The sequence below is a fragment of the Sphaeramia orbicularis genome, chromosome 5 (assembly GCF_902148855.1).
Source record: "Sphaeramia orbicularis chromosome 5, fSphaOr1.1, whole genome shotgun sequence".
Lineage (NCBI taxonomy): Eukaryota > Metazoa > Chordata > Actinopteri > Kurtiformes > Apogonidae > Sphaeramia > Sphaeramia orbicularis.
This window is the reverse complement of record NC_043961.1, coordinates 27,810,640-27,832,183: the sequence shown is the minus strand read 5'-3', so window position 1 is coordinate 27,832,183 and position 21,544 is coordinate 27,810,640. Positions and strand designations below refer to the sequence as shown.

At 37.0% G+C, this 21,544-nt stretch overlaps 2 protein-coding genes across 2 annotated transcripts; one reads left to right on the top strand and one right to left on the bottom strand.

The window, feature by feature from the left end:
* Nucleotides 1-1,037: 1,037 nt before the first annotated feature.
* LOC115418883 (SPRY domain-containing protein 3-like) lies at nucleotides 1,038-16,355 on the bottom strand. The gene is given in 14 exon segments (XM_030133414.1): nucleotides 1,038-1,312; nucleotides 1,314-1,373; nucleotides 1,875-1,925; nucleotides 1,928-1,959; nucleotides 1,962-1,997; nucleotides 2,102-2,221; nucleotides 2,660-2,717; nucleotides 4,538-4,687; nucleotides 8,509-8,697; nucleotides 8,814-8,946; nucleotides 11,054-11,178; nucleotides 13,968-14,043; nucleotides 14,171-14,317; nucleotides 16,255-16,355. Coding segments are annotated over 13 exon segments (1,233 nt in total). The 5' UTR covers nucleotides 14,299-14,317; nucleotides 16,255-16,355; the 3' UTR covers nucleotides 1,038-1,237.
* Nucleotides 16,356-19,761: 3,406 nt separating this feature from the next.
* On the top strand, nucleotides 19,762-21,544 carry LOC115419887 (insulin-like growth factor-binding protein 5). The gene is made up of 4 exons (XM_030134953.1): nucleotides 19,762-20,210; nucleotides 20,933-20,961; nucleotides 21,050-21,169; nucleotides 21,274-21,544. The coding sequence occupies exons 1-4, from the start codon at nucleotides 19,892-19,894 to the stop codon at nucleotides 21,376-21,378; spliced, it is 573 nt and encodes a 190-aa protein (XP_029990813.1). The 5' UTR covers nucleotides 19,762-19,891; the 3' UTR covers nucleotides 21,379-21,544.

Genomic DNA, 21,544 nt, shown 5'->3' with positions numbered 1-21,544 from the left:
AAAACTTACTTATGGCTTCATTTCAAGTTAATTTATAAAACATTCAAATACTAAAATAAAAACAATCAACCATGACATATGTTTAATCATTATTTATACTTGTATGGTCAGCGTAATCCTCACAAGAATCGCTCTTCAACATTTTTCCTCTTTTCACAAATAAGTTGCTGTTTTGTCTTAAATATTTCATGATCGAGAAGGCAACTACCAGAACCTTTCTTTCTGTCAAAGATAAATTTGTGGGTGGGAAACATGGAAAATGGTCATAAAAATGTATTTATTGTTGAAGTTATTCTTATACTTAAACTTAACATGTGACCTCTCACTTTCGGTGTTATTCTTATTTTTTACTTAGTTTTCTGCTTAATATTAAAAATGGAAAACAAAGGCTACAATAAGTAATTAATTGACTTTTGCCTGCACTTCCTCCTCTTCACAATGATGTATTGGATTCAATTTCAACAAATTGTTATTACACTTAATTATCCTCCATTTCCTATTGGCATGTGGCTTCTATAGCTTTTACATTTCTTGCAATGTTACCACAAAATATGCCATAAAAACTCAGTGGAAATGACTCCAGTGTCAGAACAAGCCCCCACACCCACACATAGCCACGATGCAGCTGGTTTAGTGACACATACAAACTCACAGTTCATTAAGTGCATTATTGTTTTTTAGAAGACTTTTTTTTTTTTCAGTTTCATCACCACTGAGTGTCAGTAAAAACTCCACCGTCAGCTCAGAGGAGAAGCAGCGCAGCATAAAGACATCCTCTATGTGACTGCAGGCTGTAAGCAGTGCTACATCTCTGCTCAAATATATTGCTGATTATCAAAGGGAGTAAAGAGGCTCATTTATAATCAGGGCCTTGCTCTATCATTCATACATTCATTATTCTGGTAAAAAAAAAAAACTAATTTAGACACCGTTGTGTCATTAGATTGCCCTTTCAAATATAGTGTTTTACCCTTATAATCTATTCAACAATTTCTCATAAACCCACAGCATTTAAAAGCACTTTTGAGGCACACATTTATAAATATACAACATTGGCCAGCACATTCAAACATTCTTAGAGCATGAGGAACCTCTACTCTGGAGTGACTTCTGACATTAGGTCTTGGAGAGTTGATGCAACTGTAACAGTTGTTTTTGCCCGTTTTTTTTTTTTTTTTTTTTCATAAATTTGAACCTCAGTCCTTCCTTGGTCTAGATTCCCCACTCAGCTTTTACTTCAGCCACTGAGGGGGTGGAGGTCCACTCTGACCTTCTCCCCAGTGCTCATCATACCGATGGTGGGGTAGAAGCCCTCCTGCTGGTAAGGCCACCTCCCTTCGACCCACCACCTTTCCATTTCGGGTGAAGAAAACCTGTTCAGACACAAGAGGAAGTGTAAGAGTTCAGCCTGAACTGGGACTTGTTCTTCAGCATCTACAGGTATTAGAGACTTCTTCAAGTAGCATGTAACGAATTAATCACATGTGACAAGGGGTTATTTTAAACCCAAGACTGTCCTATGATTGTATACCATTACTGGGACTTACATCTATCCATGATAAATTATCTTAATGGAAAAAAGTGGCCATATTGGCCAATTCTAAATGCAACTATAAGTGAAAAGACAGTGGTAGGTTTCATAAATATGGACTAGCACTGACAGAGAATAAAAAAAAAAGATGGATAAATTAGTCAAATGGTTGTGTCTCCAAACACAATTTAAAAAGGCAACCTATTTAATAAATCATAAAATGTAACATTTGTGAAAGTGAATTCAAAGCATTTGGCGTATGAGGACATTCAACAGAATGTCTGTAGGTCATTCTTTCTTTTAAACATGTTCAGTCCATCTCTACATTTTCACAGTCTCTCACCATGACTTTTGTCCCCTCCACATCTTCTCCTTCTTCCTCCTCCTCATCTTCTTGTTTGCATACAAGTCATTCTGAACCTCACTGGTTTGGGAAACACATCGAGGTCCCAGTCGTCTTCATCATCTGAATATTGAGCCAGATTGAGACATATGATTAGAGACACAATGTGCACACAATGAGACACAAAGCAAAGTTGTGACGAACATAAACACACTGTGCATGTTCACCTCCACAATCAAGGCTGTAGTCTCGTGGGAACATGATTCCACAGCCCATAATGTCACCTTCAAAGCAGCGTGGGCCGAAGGCGTCTCCAACGCCACTGCCCTGAAACAACTTTCCATCATCTACAAACAAATGACACAAAGATGTTCTGGGTCACAAAACAAGGGAAAGGTGATGCAACCATCAACAAGCAAAATGACATTTTAACTGTATTTTTATACACATTTCTTTGTTGACTTGCTTGAATAATATACAGCTAGACTTCCACTCCTACAGGCAATTCAGAGTTTCAACTTCACTTGACCCTCATGATTTGGACTGTGGGAGGAACACCCACACAGACACAATGGAGAATCTATACTAAATACTAAAGAACAATAATAGTTGCACAATTATTTCAAATTATTTCATCAGTGTATTGTTCTTGCTCCTGGAAACCAAACAATGCTAAACAGAAAACTGAAATAAGACCTGTTAAACCTTTTACTCATACTGGAATGAATATCAACAATATGAATGAAAATAATCATCTAAAATGTTATGTTACTCAATTAACTCACCTGCATGATAAGCTATAGACCCTCTGCTCCAACCTGGGTGTCTATTTTTTGGATAGTCCTGAAAAAATAGAAGAAAAATTAGAACAATAAAAAGGTATTACCTGTTACTATACTACTATATTATATTGAAAATGTCTTTTTTTTTTGGGGGGGGGGGGGGGGGGGGGGGGTATTATTTATTTATTTATTTATTTTAAAAAAACAGAGCTTTCATCCTAGTTTTGTTTTGGATGATTATATTATTTTACTTTGCTTAGAGAAACTAAATTATTTCACAAAAACCAAAAACTACCTGGGTTAAAATGATGAATCCCTTGATGTTAATAGTCAGTTGTGCATCCTTTTTGCTGGATAACAGCCTGCAGTCATGACACGTCTCCTGAAGAATCCCAGCCCATTCTTGTTGGGCAAACCTCTTCAATTCTCTATGTTTTTGACTGAATTTTTATTTTATTTTGGAAATGGAAAGAGTACATTATATTGGTGAAGTATATGATTTGCAATGTAGTTTAAAAAAAAAGGCCATATTTTGTGATAATTTTCTGTAAAATGTTTATCCACTGCATTGACAGAAATGCTGTATCATATGTACTGTTATCTGGATTTACAATGACCTGTACTCAGATGAGAAATTTTCATATTGCCCTTCAATCTGATTTTATGGGTTCATTAATACCTCAACCTTCCATCCTGTTTCATGAAAATCAGTACAGCAGTTTTTTGCGTAACCACACAGTTGATCGCATAACCTCTTAGGCAGAGGTAACAATTGCTCCTTCATCCAGTATACACAAAGACTGAGAAACCAGAAAATCTTTAGCATGTGTTATCCAAAGAGACACCTTTGTTTGATTTTGGAAGTGAGAAGTAATGGTTCCCTGCAGCAGACGGATGCGTCTTGCAGGAGGTTGGAAGCAGACCTCAGGAATGACCATCTGATGGATTTATAATACTCTACCAAAACCGCAGACACATTGAGAAAAACAATTCCTGGAAAGAAATCAGCAAAATGACAGAGCTCTATTCTCCACATCGTCCGACCTGAGGGCACAACATGCCCACACACAGTAACAGTGGAGGTGTCAGGGGAGCAGCCACGATCCAGCAGTGCCTCCCAGACTGTGGGCACCATCACAGCTGGCAAAACATCAGTGTGGTGAAAGACTCAAGATTAATCAATAACCATTCAATAACTACCTGAACTGCAGAGAAGAACAGTATCTATTATTTAAATAACGATGGGTGCATCCTCAGTAATTAGAACATCCGTTTTGTTTACATAAAACAGGATGTGCACAAAGTTCATGGTGATTTCATGCGAGAGTGTACGCAGCTGACTTAATATCTGGTGTGTAAACACTCAACAAGTCCTCTCTCAGACTCAACTTATTGCCAAAATATGCCTCATTGGTTGCTGTCATCGTTTGTGATTACACTGAAACAAATTAATTAGGAAATCAACCTTAAATTACTTAGCCTGAGGAAGTCCTACATACTTGAAATTTTTAGTATTTTCTTCTTCTTCTTTTGCATTTCTTTCTGTCTTATCTTACAAATAATTTTCCCACATGCGACTACAGATGTGTAGTTAAAACAGCAAATGGAACAATCTGCTTTCTATGGAAAACCAGATGCAGGGTAAAAATGAGACAATATTTATTCTGTTGTTAGCTTTTCCTCTTTCAGTCATCCATCACTCAGACTGGAAACAGTGAGAGCAGTGGTGCGTATGAGGGAGACGGATGACGAGGTATGAGAGGGGGGAACTGAAGTTTTCTTTACTGGCAGATAACCGCAGTGTGTGTACTGTAAAAACACTTCGTCAGTGATATTGACATGCGTTCATTATAGGGAGGACTAGAACGAGGAGGCGCTTACCCTGCGTGCCAGCCCCAGGGCGATATAACACTTTTCTCCAGCATCTGTGATCTCCAGCTCATAGTAGTGGAAGCGTGTGTTGAGAGGCCGACGTGCCTGAGCCAAACCCACGTCCACGATGCTCTTCCCTTTCCCCACATACTCCAGCATCTGCAAGAACAACACAGTATTTAACACAAGAACTAGAGCAACATCCCTGTGTTTTCAGTGTTGAAACTGGAACAAAACATGCCCTTTCTCTTATTCTACTGTTGCATATAATGGCTAAATCTTTTTATCTGTACAAGGCATAAACAGCAGTAAAAAAAAAAAAGAGTGAGCAATATTTTCAGGTTTATGTGCAATTAGAGATTAGCTCTGCAAAAAACTAATTGGGGATGCATAATATTTTTGTGAGCCACACAGGTGGTCAATTGCATGACCACCATTATTGTACATAAGTTTGATGTATATCTTTTATATTCTATTATAGTTTATCTTTTATATCATTTTATAAATTCTTATTCTATTTTTACCTCACTCCATTTAAATTACACAGTGAGAGAGAAACTATATCATCTCAATTCTCTGTATGTCCTCTGCATCTAGTGAATTGACAATTTAAAAAAAAAACAATCTTTGAATCTTGAATCTTCTACAGTGCGTTTATGTATATGTCAGGGTAGAGACTGCGATCTGGTAGGATCGGCGATTCTACCAGTAGAAACTCCGATCAGAGTCTCTGACCCTAACCCTAACCCTAACCCTAACCCGATCGGAGTTTCTACTGACAGGATCGGAGTTTCTACCAGTAGAGACTCTGATCGGAGTTTCTACTGGTAGAATCGCCGATCCTACCAGATCGCAGTCTCTACCCTGATATATATAAGCTGATCATTTATATCTATCTATCTATCTATCTATCTATCTATCTATCTATCTATCTATCTATCTATCTATCTATCTATCTATCTATCTATCTATCTATCTATCTATCTATCTATCTATAATAAATGATCACAATGACTCAAAAACCTCTGGCTGCGTTTCATTGCTAGTGAAACCATGTCTGATTCTGCACAGGCAGGGCTGATGCCCCCTTTTTAGGTAAAGATAAGAGCTGAAATTAAAAGGAAGAGTATGTTTTATTCAATAATAATAGGGAAGATGAGATTAAAACAAAAGAGAAAAGATTTGGTCATTACTGCGCTTTAATATTTAGGTACTGACATCAGTGCTTCAATATCAGGGATAACAGAACTAGTTACTAAAGCTGCAGATCCACAGAAAGCAGCTCCTCCACCATAAGGACTAGCATATAAATTAAGAACCTGGTTGTGCTCTGTGTTGGTTCAGGAACCTTGTGGGGAGGCAATTGCAATGTTGAACATGTCTGTTTGGCCAATACTCATAGTATTTCCCTTCAGCCATTGAAACAGAGTTGAACAGTTTGTTTTGCAGTCCCATGGAAAAATTATATGCAAAAACTGCCATTACTTCCTCATATATTCAGGGGCCTAAATGATCAGAAACTAAAGGCAGAAGTTAATTAGTTTGGCCAGTTAATTGATGCTGATATGATGTTTTACAGACTACTATCAGCTTAAGTTGGCTAATAATAGGCTTTTCAACTTTCAGCTAAAAATAACAATAGTCACAATAATAAAAATTGCTTCTTACTACATCATCTGACAGTGATGATGGTTAGTTCGATGGTCAGTCCCACATTATTATTATTATTATTATTATTATTATTATTATTATTATTATTATTATTTTAAACCTGCATGGTGCATTTTCAGTGTGTGTTTTTATTGCTGCGGAGTGGAGTGAATATATCTGTCAATATATTGCCTATCGTTAGACTGAAGAAACCGCTAATATCCTGGGTTCTTTTAAGTTCCAGTTACTTTAGGTGAAAAGATAGTTTAAGACACTGAAGGAAATCAACACAACCAAAGCTAAACCCTTTTAAAACATGTATTACAAATAGGGAGACAATATAAGCACCTCAAGAAAACAACATCAGCCAAAACAAACATAAATGCCAAATTCACTGTACCCAATTCACCCTAAAAAAATAACCATTTTCATTGGTGTCAGCAAATCTAATCTGTAAGCATTCCTTTTTTAGACTGATAAGCACAATATCAGGCGGTAAACAGCTGCTCTAGTGTTGAAATGTAAAGCTGCAGTTGACTTCACTGACTGATTTGGATGAACGCCCATAGTAAATCGTCTGACCTATGTTGTTACAAATTAAATTAGAGTGAATTACATTTATCTTTTGGGCAGATTTAAAGGAAATATAAATAAAGGCAATAATACACTGAGAAACAAGAATATACAAAAATACATTTGTACTGTTATCACACCAACATTTATTTAAACTCACTCATTTCTCATAAAACTCATGTGCATGTGGTTCAGTTTTTTGTGGACGCTGCATCTATACAGAACAATACCACATTTGTAGAGAGAAAGAATAATTAAATGTGTGGATGGCACGCTAACAGGTTGGTCTGTCCACCCTAAGGCTGTTCAGCTGCAGTCCCCTTCCACTTTCAATTCAGGTTGTGTGTGTGCATCACCCTGAGTCACGCTGCAGCCCTCCCATCGCAGGGAGAGGTGGAGCAGCCAAGAGAGTGGATTGAAACAAGCACTTCAGGGAAAATGTGTCTCATTTCTCATTATGTTCTTATAAACAGAACATTTATCTCGATAGGTTTTCACCATATCCTTTCAGAGATTTTGGGTCGAATCTGCAGTCTAATTTATTTTCTTTCAGCTCTTTTGCTCTTCAAAGATTTTTTTTTTTTTTTTAGATTTGACTCAGATAAATGAATGCCCCATATAGAATCACTAATACACTAATGTGTGCAGATTTGATTGTTCTCTCTTATCACTAGTCCCACACAGCCAGTCCTATCTCCACACTCATTAGCACTGGGTCACTGCTACATAGATGTGGCACCTTCGACTATGGTTCTGGAATAGAGGTTAAAACTTATCAGGGTTGTTTGGCTAGTTGTTGGTGGAGCTGAGCACAGGATGCTGCAAAAACAATGTGAGGAGAGAAGCTGTTTGGGTGGAACATGTGCACATGTGGAAGCGCGTCATGGTATTACAATGACGAAATCCCTACAAAAGAACATAGTACGTAAAAAGATGTGTCTGTCAAAACTTGTCATTTTCAGGGTGTAGCTGCAACTTGGAGGTTGATGTTCCTGCATGTAGCCAGGGGGACTCTCAAAAGTGATACCTCACAGATAGAAGGAGGAAGATGCATGATAATCCTGCCACCAACATCACAGCGTTGTAGAAATATTCCCCATATTCGGGGTAGAGTTCTTCCAACAACCCAGACGATCTTATCACTTAAAGAATTCTTTATGAAAGTCATCTAGGCTGACAAAATATACAGGATATGGGTAAGATTAATGTGGGTTAGGATTCAGTAAAGTCCTTATGCAGAGTTTTTGAGCAGCAGGAGCCAGAACAAGGGAAATGATTTGCCAAACTTTTATAATACACACCTTTCTTATGCAGCTTTCTCCTTTTAGTTAAAATTAAAAAATGAATATAAAGATAGATGAGCTGGCATTGTTTCATACCGTTATGGAAAAGTGCCACTAGTTTTCCAACTTTCCAGAGCAAGATGCAGAATAGAGCTGTCCAGATCACATCTGACATAATCTAAGTGACTGGTCATTACATGTGTTAATCTTGCATTTAACCCCTGTGCCTGCCTAAAATGCCTGTGGTAGCCAAAATCAGGTTGCCACAGGGTAGATTTTCTACAACCTGAAAACATAGGTGAGGTGTAGATGTAAAAGCTTCATGTCCTCTCAGACCAAATGAGTCACATATGCTGAAAATAATCATGGAAATGTTGCCCAATGACGCTAAAAGAAACTATAAAGCACTGCAGCTTAGACTGTGAATCTCCACTTAGAAAAATAAGTCACCTGTCTGTTTGCATCAGGACTCACCGTGCCCGTCACCTTGACGTCATGGAGACGAGCCCAGTCCTCTTCATGACTGTCCACTATCATCAGTCCATCATCCTCCTCCATCCCCCATTCAGCGTGCAAGTCCAGCAGCACTTCCTCCCCCAAAGAGTGCATACCCACAGCAGGGTACAGAGCATCAGGAGACACTGGGATTTCCACACTGCCTACCTACACACACATGAATACAAGATTATGCTATAGCCATGAAGAATGACGAATTTACTAAAAATCTGCAGGTTGATTAACTTATTTTGGAAGTTAAAGTGCTGTACTGGAATACTTACTTCCTTTCCATTCTTGGTAAAAAACACAGTTAACTGTCCGTCTTCAGAGTCCAGTGATATACCACAGCCAATTCTGTCGCCTCTGCAGCACTTTGGACCAAACTGCTGGCCTACAGTGTTGCCATTGTACAGCCTGTGGACAAACAATGTGGAGCAGGTTCAACAGGTCATTTTGAGGTTTTCTGACAGACACAGATTGTTAATCAGCAGCAACAGGACATTCATCACTATCAGCGGAAGTTAGCTCATGGCTAATATAGGATTTTTCAATAATAAATCGTGTCTTTGAGGGAAAACAACATCTAAAAAAAATACATAAATATATATGGTTTTTTTTTGTTTTTTGTTTTTTAAAGATAGTTTAATGTCCAGTCCAAAGTTAGTAATTACTTTGGCTTAGATGCTCATTTAAAAAAAACAAAACAAAACAAAAAAAAAAAAACAAAGTCTATTTTAATTTCAGACATGCACAATGCATACTGAATGTCAATAAGTAATAAAGTAATCAGCTTTTTTTTCCCCCTCACTATAAAAAATATTTATTATACTGGCTTTTAAAAATCAACAGATCATAGAATCATCTACTTTCTGGACGATAAACCCAGTGAAATGTACATTACATTTGGTTTATCAAATTAAGATTTTCAGCTTTATCTGATTAAAAAAAAAATTTGTTGACAACAGACAGTCAGAAACAGAAATCCATTATCAGTGGCACTACATAATAAGAAGAAGGCTTGCTCTTGATCATTGTAACTGTTAAATATTACTACAATATTAAAAGCTGTTTTCCTTACTGACTGATAGTTAAAGAATTTCTACTTTGAAATGCAAAAAAATATATATAAAAGTATTATTAGTGTTTAGAATAATCGGTTACAACATTACATCAAAGATCTCATTGTATTGCTTTACAGAGATATGAACTGAATTTCTCCACAGCCTGATGTGTCACTGTGAGTGTACGAGACCAGTAGACGAACTAGTGAGTCACTCTGCCGGTCTCCCACGACACTGAAAACTAATGCCAAGGCTGAGTTGAGGATGAGAACCAGTGAGAAACAACATTCAGAGTCAAAGGAAGTGACAAAGTGATAAAAAAAAAGTGGGAGTATTGCTGTTTTCCACCACTCGGCAAAGCTGTAAAGTAAAGGAATGATGCTGAAATCAGAGCATTTCTTTTACACTGGGGAGCTGGATTATGAAGCTCTAAGGTTACAATGTCATATTTGCTGAGTTAGTCAATTCACGGTTCAGACTCAGAACTTGTTTGGATGATTCAAAACGGATCTTTGATGCACCAACCATATGGAAAACAGAAGGTGATTTGCGGTTCTCTGTCTAAAAACCAGAGCTAAGCTAACAGAGCTATAATGTAAACCACTGGCTGACGCAGCACATGAAGATTACAAGACACTGTTATTTCGACTGTCTGTCTGAGTTTGTGTTTGAAGAAGAAAACTTGATGACACTATAATAAAGATGTGTATGAACAATGAGCTTTTAACTTTATTCAGTGAGTGATACAGTCTGTGGAGATGTAGTATTAATTTGTTTGTGGTTTTGGCAGCAGTGGGTGTGTTATTGTGCATGTGATTTCCCCTTGCTGTTGGCAGTTTAGAGAACTAGTACTATACTATAGTAGTGTACATACATACATATATACATATATATATATATATACATATATACATATACATATATATATACATATATATATATATATATATACATATATATATATATATATACATATATATATATACATATATACATATATACATATATATACATACATATATACATATATATATACATATATATATACACATATATACATATATATATATACACATATATACATATATATTAATACATATATATACATACATACATATTATATATATATATATATAATATATATACATATATATATATATATAATTATATATATATATAGATATATATATATATATATATAATATATATACATACATATATATATATATAATATATATATATATATATATATATATATATATATATATATATATATATATATATAAACAGTGCTAATTGCTAAGAATAAAGCAGTACATATGGAAGTGTCTTTAGAGAGGGACTAAAGTTCAGCTGACTGCCCTTGAATATTCAAAACTCTAAATATGTGACATGAAAAATGAAAGTCTCCATATCATGTCTCATGAGAGAGAAAGTATACAAGGGTCAGGTTCACATACTTGCCATCATCAGCATGAAAGGCGACAGAATGAGGCAGCCACCCAGGCTGATGGTCCAGCTTATACAACTGAGGAACCAAACCAACAGCGATCATGCCCCTCACTCCCGTATCGATGATGGTCACCTGCAGAGATCAGAGGGGGGTTATCACTTCTGACACATTCATCTTTCTTTTTATTCTTTTTTCATTTTGGATCTCTTTACCAGTTATCTCACCAGATAGACATATTTTAATTTGGAGAATATTTCGACAGTCTCCACTTTGTTGCTACACAGAGCTGAACATCAAAATAAAGTTGGAAATTAAAATGTTCCTGCTAAATAATGTGAGGAGTGGGTTTTTTCCAGCTGTCACATGTTTAAAGAAAATTGTTGACTTTAATAGGACAAATGAACAGTCATGATGTGCTCATCGCCCACTCACGTCGTGTGTGGGAAGCTGTTGAATTGTGCGAAAACATAAACAGAGAACTTTGTGAAGAGGAGTGAAGGGAAGGGAATATGAAACCTCTAAGGTTCTGTGTCAGATTTTGGCTTTTGAGTCACTTCTCATTTCACTTTGTGGAATTTCCAAAACCACCTACCACTGCAGAGTCTCTTTGTTCAACATCATATGGTAATTCAAAGTCTAAAAAAATGCAAAGTAAAGAGCTGGTCTGTGTCTTTGTTATCATAACTGAATACTAACCATATGACATCATCCCCAGAGAGCCCTACACAGAGGCAGTGAAATCAGAGCACTGCTGGCAAATCCAGGGCAATAAGAGGAGGAAACTTTAAGTTTGTTCCCATGACCTCAACAAGGGTCCCCTGACAGTGTGAACAAAGTTTTCCTGTGTCAGTGTGAAACATTCAGATGACCCCGTACAGTATATCCTATATTACAGCTCACTGTACTGGACTGGCTAACCATCAACTATTAACCCATGTTCACATTTACACAAACCACTTCCACTCACCTACGTGACACCAGCAAAATGAGTCACAAGGATCAGGCACGTAAGTATCAAGGTTCATACTGTTGGTTATTGTTTCATTTCACGTCAAACAGGGCAGGATGTATGCGTTAGGCAAGTTTGAACAGCGTCTTATTCTGAGGAAGGGTTACCGTCCAAAAAATGTTTGTGCACTACAATTACCGAAAACAGTGAATGAAGCAACCAGGACAACATGATTTGGAATGAGATGAGGCATCTTCAGCTCAGTGAAACCAATCTGTTAGAGCTGACAGATACAAGACACTGCATCAACAGGAGCCAGTAGACCTATCAAGTGAAAAGCACCACTGATTTTTACCCCTCAGCCAACTTCTGGACGAAGGGGTATTGTTGTCTGTCCATCCATCTGTCCATTCAACAACATAATCGCATTATCTGAAGAATGCATTGAGATATCTGCACCAAATTTATGCTGTGGATGCATCTTGGCATGGAGCAGAAGCCTGTTGAAAATAGGTGATCTTGACCTACTTTTTTGAGGTCAAATGGCCTTGTGCACTTGTAATATCTGAGGTACTTTCAAAAATAAATATATATGTAATAAATTTACACAAAGACAATCTAATCTAAATTAAACGGCTGTAACTTCCAACAGAATCTTACACTATATTTGGTCAAGGGGTATTAAAAGTGCACAACATGTTATGTGTCAATGTAGGTATCCATTAATCAATGATAATTTTATGATCTATCAGTAAAGGTGGAAGTGGGCTTCATTAGTGGTCAATGGCTCTGTCAATCAGGTGTCAGTACAACAGACAGCTGACTGAGGTGAGAGTGGTGCAGTCTGCGAACTTTTTAGTAGCTGCTATGTGGATAAAATCTACCAATTTCTCACATCTCTCCCAGTACCTTTGGTGAGAATTAAATGAATGTCTGCAGTATGACTTGTGAAAATGTATGTGATCCTTGGGACTTCATTTACTGGAGCTGTTTCTGGACGATTTAAGAGGCTCTCATTTGATTTTTTTCCTAAAATTGGAAAAAAAAAAAAAAAATGCATGTTGTCTTCTGCAATTAATCCCAAAGACTTCATTCTTAAAACACAAACCAAGTTTTTGACTCAACAGTGTCTTAACATTAAGGATGTTGAAAAGAAAGACATGCAGTGACTCGGCTTCTTAAATCTCAAAAACTGAGTTTGATATTTTTATGCTGAGAGGTCTGCATCCGTCTATGTAATTGATTTTAATAAATATGCCCAGACTGAAGAGACAATGTAAGAAGAGCTTCCAAGTCATCCCTTAAAATCTATTTCCAGAATGACAGATCTTTGTTGCTCAAAAAAACCTGCTCTCTGGAGGTGCCAGAATTTCTTTTTCACTAAGCCTCAAGTGGATGAACACAGGCAGTCAGACTTTGTGGCCTGCCAGGTCTCCTCTCATTAACACAAAACTAGACCGGTGTCCTACATTCATGACATGAGGTACATGAATCTACACAGCCGACCTTCACAAATACGTCACCATATAAGGTGTGTGCCAAAGGAGCCAATTAGAAAACTATTTAATAAAGCATTAAACTTGAATCAATTGTTTTTTTGTTTGAAGCATCACCTCCTAGGAAATTACATGAAGTGTAAAAATTGTTTTCAATATACATACACACAAAGACTGTAAGCTCACTAACACCCTTGATTATATCAAATTTATCCAAAATGTCACTTTCACAGACTCAACATTTACCAAATTAGTTTTAAGGGTAGCAAAAGCGATACACCTCATTTGTCAGTATCGCGCCACACTCCTATCAAACATTACATTTAAAAATACTGTTAAAACTGTTGCAGTCATCTGTATATTTTATTATTAGAACTGACACAGGAGAAAATGGGTCTCTAATAATTGCCAGACTGTGTGATCTGTTTAGGTGTCACTCCTACGTTAAGTAAATTAATTAATTCAGCAACTCTTACTTCAAAATAGCGATTTCTTTTTGACAACGGCCTGGCTGCCACAAAACAGCCAACCTCATCTGAGTTTCCTTGATACCTACAAAGAGACACACACACAAAAAAAGACCATTACTGACAAAGCATTAATACCAGGCAGGATGCTGATTCAATAATTAAAAGAAGTGAGTTGATTTAAATCAGACTGTGTCTCCAGTTACTGTTACCTGATTATGTCTCCATCTCTTAGCATTCTTTTCAGTCGCTCCCGGTATCGCACAGCTCGCACGTCACGAATTTCGCGGATTCGCCTCCTCCAGTTCAACAAACGATAATGTAGATTTATGTCGTCCATGTCTGAAAATCATTACAAACTATAACAAAGAAAAGCAAAAATCAGAAAGCTGCATTATTTGTCAAGTGCAGTTTCTTTGGTTTGGCTAATAATAATAATAATACTTATGTGTAGATTGATACAGCATGAATATTACTGACTCTTTCACTGTCAAAGCATTTTTGAATTAAATACACTTTGCTGAACTGTCAAATGATGTTAACTTCAATGACACTCCTCACCAAACACATGAAACTAACACTTAGAACATTAACAAACACAAATATGAGTAATATACCCCATGAATAACTGACTTCTCTGCTGTTACCGTACTTTGTGTCAAAAGCTCTATTAAATTCATTTCATTCTGTTGTCTCTTTTAGGTAATCTGTGTCTAGTATATTTTACTGCTGAGGCCTTTGTTCTGCATTTCACTTGGCTTTGAAGAAGTCTGCATTTATAAACTCCATACTTGATCTCCAGAAAATACACTTCTTCTATTTTAATAAGATAACATAATTTAAATATCATATAGTTATTCTGAATTTTACTGATTTTTTTTGTTTACTGTGACCCAATAAAATGGGGAATGTACAGTTAATCCTGCTGCTTTTACAATGAAAAAGAACACAAACAGTGGATGTCTGAGGCATGCATTTCCTGTGAGGACTTCAAGCATTTGTGTTTCATTACACATTACTAACAAAAGCAAACGTTTGTACACAGCCTGGGCAAATAAACAGTCTCAGATACATTCAAATATTTTATTGGACCACCTTTAGATTTGATTACAGCATTCCTTTGTTGTGGGATCATTTCAATAACCTTATGCAGTATCCTAGCATTTATTTCCATTGTTATTATTTTAAAAACATAAATGTTGCTGAACCTTAACCTAACCAAATGCTGAAGCACCCCCGGACCATCAGGCTTTTTATGGTAGGCACTAAGCATGATGGGTAATGACTCGATCTGCCTCTCTTCTTACCCTGATATGTCTCTCACTCTGGAACAGGGTCAATATGGATTCATCAGACCACATGATCTTTTTTCATTGATCCACAGACCACTCTTTATGTTCTCTGTCAAACTCATGTTTAATAAATGAGAAGCTACTCACTGCACCAGTTAGGGTTAAAGAACTTGTTGCAGCTTGAAACATTTTAATCACAGCTGTAATTCACCTTTGTAAGACCCTTATCTATCTGCTCATTTAAATCCAGGTAAGGACTTTCTTGGACCAGTGTAGGTTACACCAACAATTTGCATAATTGTGAGTCCCTTATTTGTGTTGACTGTGATGAATAGGTGTATCCTAAATGTGTTTTCTACTCAATGTGAACCGAAAACTAAGGCTAGTACTGATGATTAGTAGTGATTTTCAGGTCTTTCTTCCTGGATTACAGTAACAAATACCTCTATTCAAGTTCAGTAGATCACAACATGTGTAATCTATTGTACTGTTCTTGTGTTAGGTTGTGGAATCAGAGTCAGAGTGACTCGGGTAGCTTTTCACAGTCAGGATTATCCATTTACCTAGCCATATAATATCATATATTACTGTTGGACTGGATGAGTGGATCATGATATATTCGCGAAAAGCGGAGAAACACTTTTGTCAACAGAAACGTAAACATGTCTGAAATATTGGCAACAATAGTTACAGTCTTAATTATGCAGTACGATTGGCAAGACAAAAACTAGGTGTTAAATTGTCATATATTTTGATAAAGTAAGAAAATGTGACATCTATTATCGTATGTTTTAATTTGTTGTATATTCGTTACTAGAGTTCTGAAGTGTACAAGCCTGCCCTAAACGCAACATTACATTTACCAAACTCGGTATGGCCGGCTAGCTGCTTTCAGCGTCTCAACATTAACGCACTGTGTCACGAATAACACAGCGTAAACGTGAATATACCTCATATTACCACCAAACTATTGAAAGCCCTTTTCTCTAGTGTTGATTCCTTACTGTTTAACAAGTTGTAACGCGTCGTCCGTGGCTTTTTCGTCCAATTTTAAGGAGGTGAAATCTGTCACTTTATGTCCAACTTGCGCCGTCGGATGTCCCGCCCCCTCGACCAATCACGGCACAGGATAAATACAGCTTGATGGCGTTAACCTGTTCGGTGCCGGTGCAGCTGGAGTGCGTTTTTTTTCCCATTTAATTATCATTATTTTATTTTATTATTATGTTTTTCTTAAACATGTGTTTTACATAACGAAAAAGAGGAAACTACACTAATTATTACAAGGTATAGGTCACTTGTTGTCATATTCAAGTTGAGTCATCTTTTTAGGCTAATTTGCATAAGGCACTGAAAATAAAATCAAACTTCCTCAAATCTTTGAAATTTGTAAATTCTACTCAAAGATCACGCCCCTAGATACTAAAAATAAAGTTTTTAATAGATATTTTAGTTGGGTGTTTAGCATAAATGACACAATGTTAAAGCAATCTAAAATGTGAGGTTAAGTTTAAGAATATACATACAAAGAAAACAATAATTAATCAAACAAGCAAATAAACACACACAAACAAATACATACGTACATGCATACATACATATATACATAAATGCACATAGATAATTTAGTAATGCATGTAATTAATTGCATAATAAAATAATCATCAGCAAAAAAAATCATCATTTCAGGGCAAACTTCTGTTTATACGCAAGTACCAAGACATTTGGCTTAAATTCATGCCACATTTTCACCCCTTAATTATCAGAGGAGGCACAGTATGTACTTGTATGTTTTGTCACGGCCCAGGGTTTCATTTTCCTGCCTCTGTTTGCTCTACCACTAGGTTCTGCAGGTGCTAGGTCTGCAATCACCTGGGCGTGGCTAAAAGCCTGGGAGGCATTCAGCCTCTCGCTCTTGCTCTTCCTGCTCATTTTAGACTGTGTTGCTGTACAGCCCATATCTTTTTTTCCCTTTTGTTCTCTCAGTTGGTTGTTCACTATGCCAGGTATGGCAATTGGGTTTGGTTGCTTTCCGTTTGCACTCAAACTTGGTAAAACATTCTTGGTGTGTTTGGTTCTCTTTCCTTGTGAGTCTTGAGCCAGGCCATAACAGTACACATCACATTAATCACACAATTCAACATTCGTGTAAAAAAGTTACACTTAAGGTCCCTGAAGGTGGTACAACAAAAAACAGACAAACACCAAAACTCTTACACAGTCTCATCCAACATTTGTGATAAATCTTCATCCGTTGGTATTATAAATAGGCCACAAACTTTTACTTTCTAGTTTACCCAGAGAAATACAGAGGCATTTCTTTCAGCCATTGTCCAATGCTTGGTTGACCTGTACATTTCCATGTTGAGGGAATTGTAACATACAGGTAGCTATATTAGAATACATTTTATTGCCACATGGTGATTATTGTATTACAGTTATTAAGGTATCACCTTATGGCCTCACTATAGTGTATTAAACTATCATTTGATTCCAGTAATAGTATTCCTGTTATTTATCCTCTTTTCCCTGGAGTCTTTGCCTCTGGATATCTGAGATGAAGAAGTATTTACAGGCAGAATACTAATGATACACAAGAAGATACAGTCTGCTATTTGATTTTGAGACACTCTCTTTGTGAGTCACATTGTGGAATTTGCAGGGTGGTGGCAGGGTTTTTGCTTGCAACTATTAATGTCTTAGTCATTCAGTCTTGAGTGGCACTCCTTCAGTCCAGCGGATCTGCAGCCCTAGAGCTCAGTTTGTGTTTGTTTTGTGGTTGCTATTTAAAAAAAAAATCATAATTACAGGGGTCAAAAGGGTGTAAGCATCTAAATACTATTACCTCTGTTGCTGTAGTATGTGTCACTATACTGCTCTAACTTTTAGTATTTAATAACTTTATTTATTTATTTGGAAGGGACATTGTACATTAATGAACCTAGTATAAAATATCAATGTAAATACATGCCATACATGTATGCCAGAGTTAGCATAACTGCTAAACTGCATCATCTGTGTCAGTTAGAAATTTTCTTGTGATCAGGCAAGTAGAATTGAGGAACTGAGGAAGACTTGATTTTTTGGGGTTTTTTTTCAGACGCGTTACACCAGGAAGGATTTGACAGCTCTGATGAAAGCTGGAGCTACAGTCGAAACCGTCAGCAGGTAAAAAAAAAAAAAAACACAAGATCACAAGACAATCTCTAACTAACATTTGGAATGGAAGACAAGACGAACGTAATCAATCTGCATCTATAGTCCCTTGGCAGGTTACAAACAATAAAACAATACATATCTCAAGACAAATCCAGTCTAACATCAGAAAAGTGCATTAAATTATTTCCTTTATATTTTAATTAATTCACATAGTACTAAGTTTTCAGCTAAATAAATTCATTTGCTAATAAGATGAGTAATGTCATATGAGATCTTTAGATTTTTTTTTTTTTTTTTTTTACTTCATGTTTACTTGTACAGGCTGTAGGGTGGATATACAAAAGAGAAAACAAACATGAACCAACTAATAAACAAGATAAACATAACATGATATACAACAAATGACTTATGGTACTTTACAGTTAAGTGACTATGTTCATTTCTTTGTTACAGTGTGTATGAGACCTGTTTAGAGGGAACAAAGGTCTCGGCATAATCTCACATCAGGTTATTCAGCACTATATTACCTGGAAATATGTAATACTGATTTTATTCCATTCCAAAATGATTTCAAGTAACCATGATTATACTGAGAAGCATTTTTTGACATAATAAAATGAACCTTACAGCTATATAGCAGGCCAGGGAGAAAGCTTTATATTGAATATAATACATCATTTGAACCCCCTCTGTTCAAGAGGGCTTAACTGCAGGACAGTGCCAAAGCATATGAAGTTCCCACTTGTCGGTAACCACATACCAGCAGAGATCAGAGGAGCCTCGGTTTATTTTTTTTGAGCCTGAAGGGAATGATATATGCTCTTTGATGGATTTTCAGTTGTATTATACTGAATCTGACTGACTTAGAAATCACAGCAGAGTCCCTCCATATTCTTTCCCACTCTGCAGAAGAAAGTGAACCCCCTAAATCCTGTCAATTTTAATTTGTGAACAGTGAATTTCTTGTCTGTTGAGCCGTGATTGGTTCGTTGTCCCACTTTAGGAATAAATTACTCTTACAGTGGGAATGGGCAGGGCAATGGAGTAGCAATGGGGGAGTACACAGCACCTGTATGTGATTTATACTGATGTAAAAAAACTTTACTACACTGCAGATGACAGACAACAAATGGTATGAGCACGCATGAGAATGTACGTGTCAGAGAGCAGAGAGAAATGGGGTGTGCTCAGCTGTGTGGAAACAAGAGGGAAAACTAATATTCTCCATCACGTACCCTCCCATACCTTTCCCCACAAGTCTCAGCTCTTTAAAAGCTGCTGCCAGTGGTGTCTGTCAGCCTCATTATCACTTTGTCTTGGCTTGAGGGAATTACTACTCACCTTCTGACAGACTATCAAACTGCAGTCAGTGGATTGAAAAACCAATTAAAAAGAGCAGAACTTCTTATAAGACTGTCAGATAAAATAGTGCTTGGAGACCGGACTGTTATTCCTTTTGGAGTGGACTACCTGCAGTGTGATATGTTTCTGTATTGGAACATCCTTACGCTGCTCCTCCTGCGTTCAGCTCTGTCAAGACCACTGAGCTCTCTGACCACACCATCCAGAGGCTGTCCCACCTGTAAAGGAAAGTCCACCCAGAGTCAGCCCACTGGAAACTCAAACACCACAACGCTGGCAGCTGGAGAGCCATGTGGGGTCTACACTCTGAGCTGTGCCCACGGTTTGCAATGTACACCTCCAGAAAATGACTCGAGGCCTCTCAGAGCTCTGCTGGAGGGCAGAGGAGTCTGCAATAACATCAGCGACATCAACACAACTGTATCGACCCACTCTGTAGGTAAGGCTGCTGCTGCTTTGTGCTGGATAGACAATGTGGATGAGTGGAACAGTTCAGCCCTTAGGTTTGCAGTGAGTGAGACTGTTACTCTTTGATTATCTGACTTATTTATGACAGTTTTATACATGTCGCATTGGAATCAGAAGCCACTGTCACTCACTCTCCCATTAACATTATCACAAGCTTGTCAATGTTATATTTAATTGTATTTATTTAATTAAGTTTCACAGAGTAAGAAACATGCACATAAATACATGTTGGTTAAAACTGTGATGGATGGTTACCAAAAACCCTCAAGGGGCTTAACAAGTAGCAACCTCCAGATTTCAAAGATTATTTACAACTATAATTAAAAATACAGATAATGTTTGCAAGCTGCACAAAAGTACATTTTCAACAAATAAAATTCTACGATATTCCAAGCTTAGAAAAAATCTGAACAGAGAAACAAACAAGGACAAGTAGTCAAACAACATCAGCAGTTTAAGGGCATGTTTTAAAATGCTTAAAATGTTTGGTTATTGTACAACAATAATGATTTTTATGAGTCAATATGTCTTTTCGTATTTATCTTTTTATGCCTTTAGCTCTACTGCTCAAAAAAAGGGAGAATTTACAGAAAACGAAAAAATATTTAAAGAAAAGTAATACTTGTGACTGATCTGATGTTTAAAATTTGTATTCATCTTAAGGAGTGGCTTTGTCTTTATCTGATCCTACAGACACAGCACCTACTGAGGACCCAGATGAGGTACTAAACCTCTTTAACTATCATTATAGTTCAGAATCTGCCACACTAACCTTCTGAAATCAGGTTTTTCCACTCTTTATTCCAACAGGCTCCATGTCGTGAACTGTTAACCACACTTATGACAGGGCTCACTAGTCATGTATTTAAGTCACATCATGATATCTACATGCCCAACTGTGACAAAGATGGCTTCTTCAGAAAGAAACAGGTGAGTTTTTACTTCAGTTGAAAATCATTGAAATCATATGAGCGAGACGTTCATCTGTAGACACATGTAGCATCACCATCTGTGTGTTTGTCTTGTTTGTGCAGTGTTGGTCATCTCGAGGTAAACAACGTGGGAAGTGCTGGTGTGTGGATGAAAACGGCATCCCAGTGACTTCAGCTACTACACGGGACGGCACCTTGATTTGTTAAAAAACTATAAAACATGGACTAAAGCAGAAGAGAAGAAGTGGAAACTTTTCTATCAATATCAGATAGAGAAGAGGAACACCACATAGACTCTCATTTAACCCTCCTTCAACTGGAAACACCTTTTTTTCAATGAAAACTTAATAATGGTTAGTTGTAAAGTTGCATC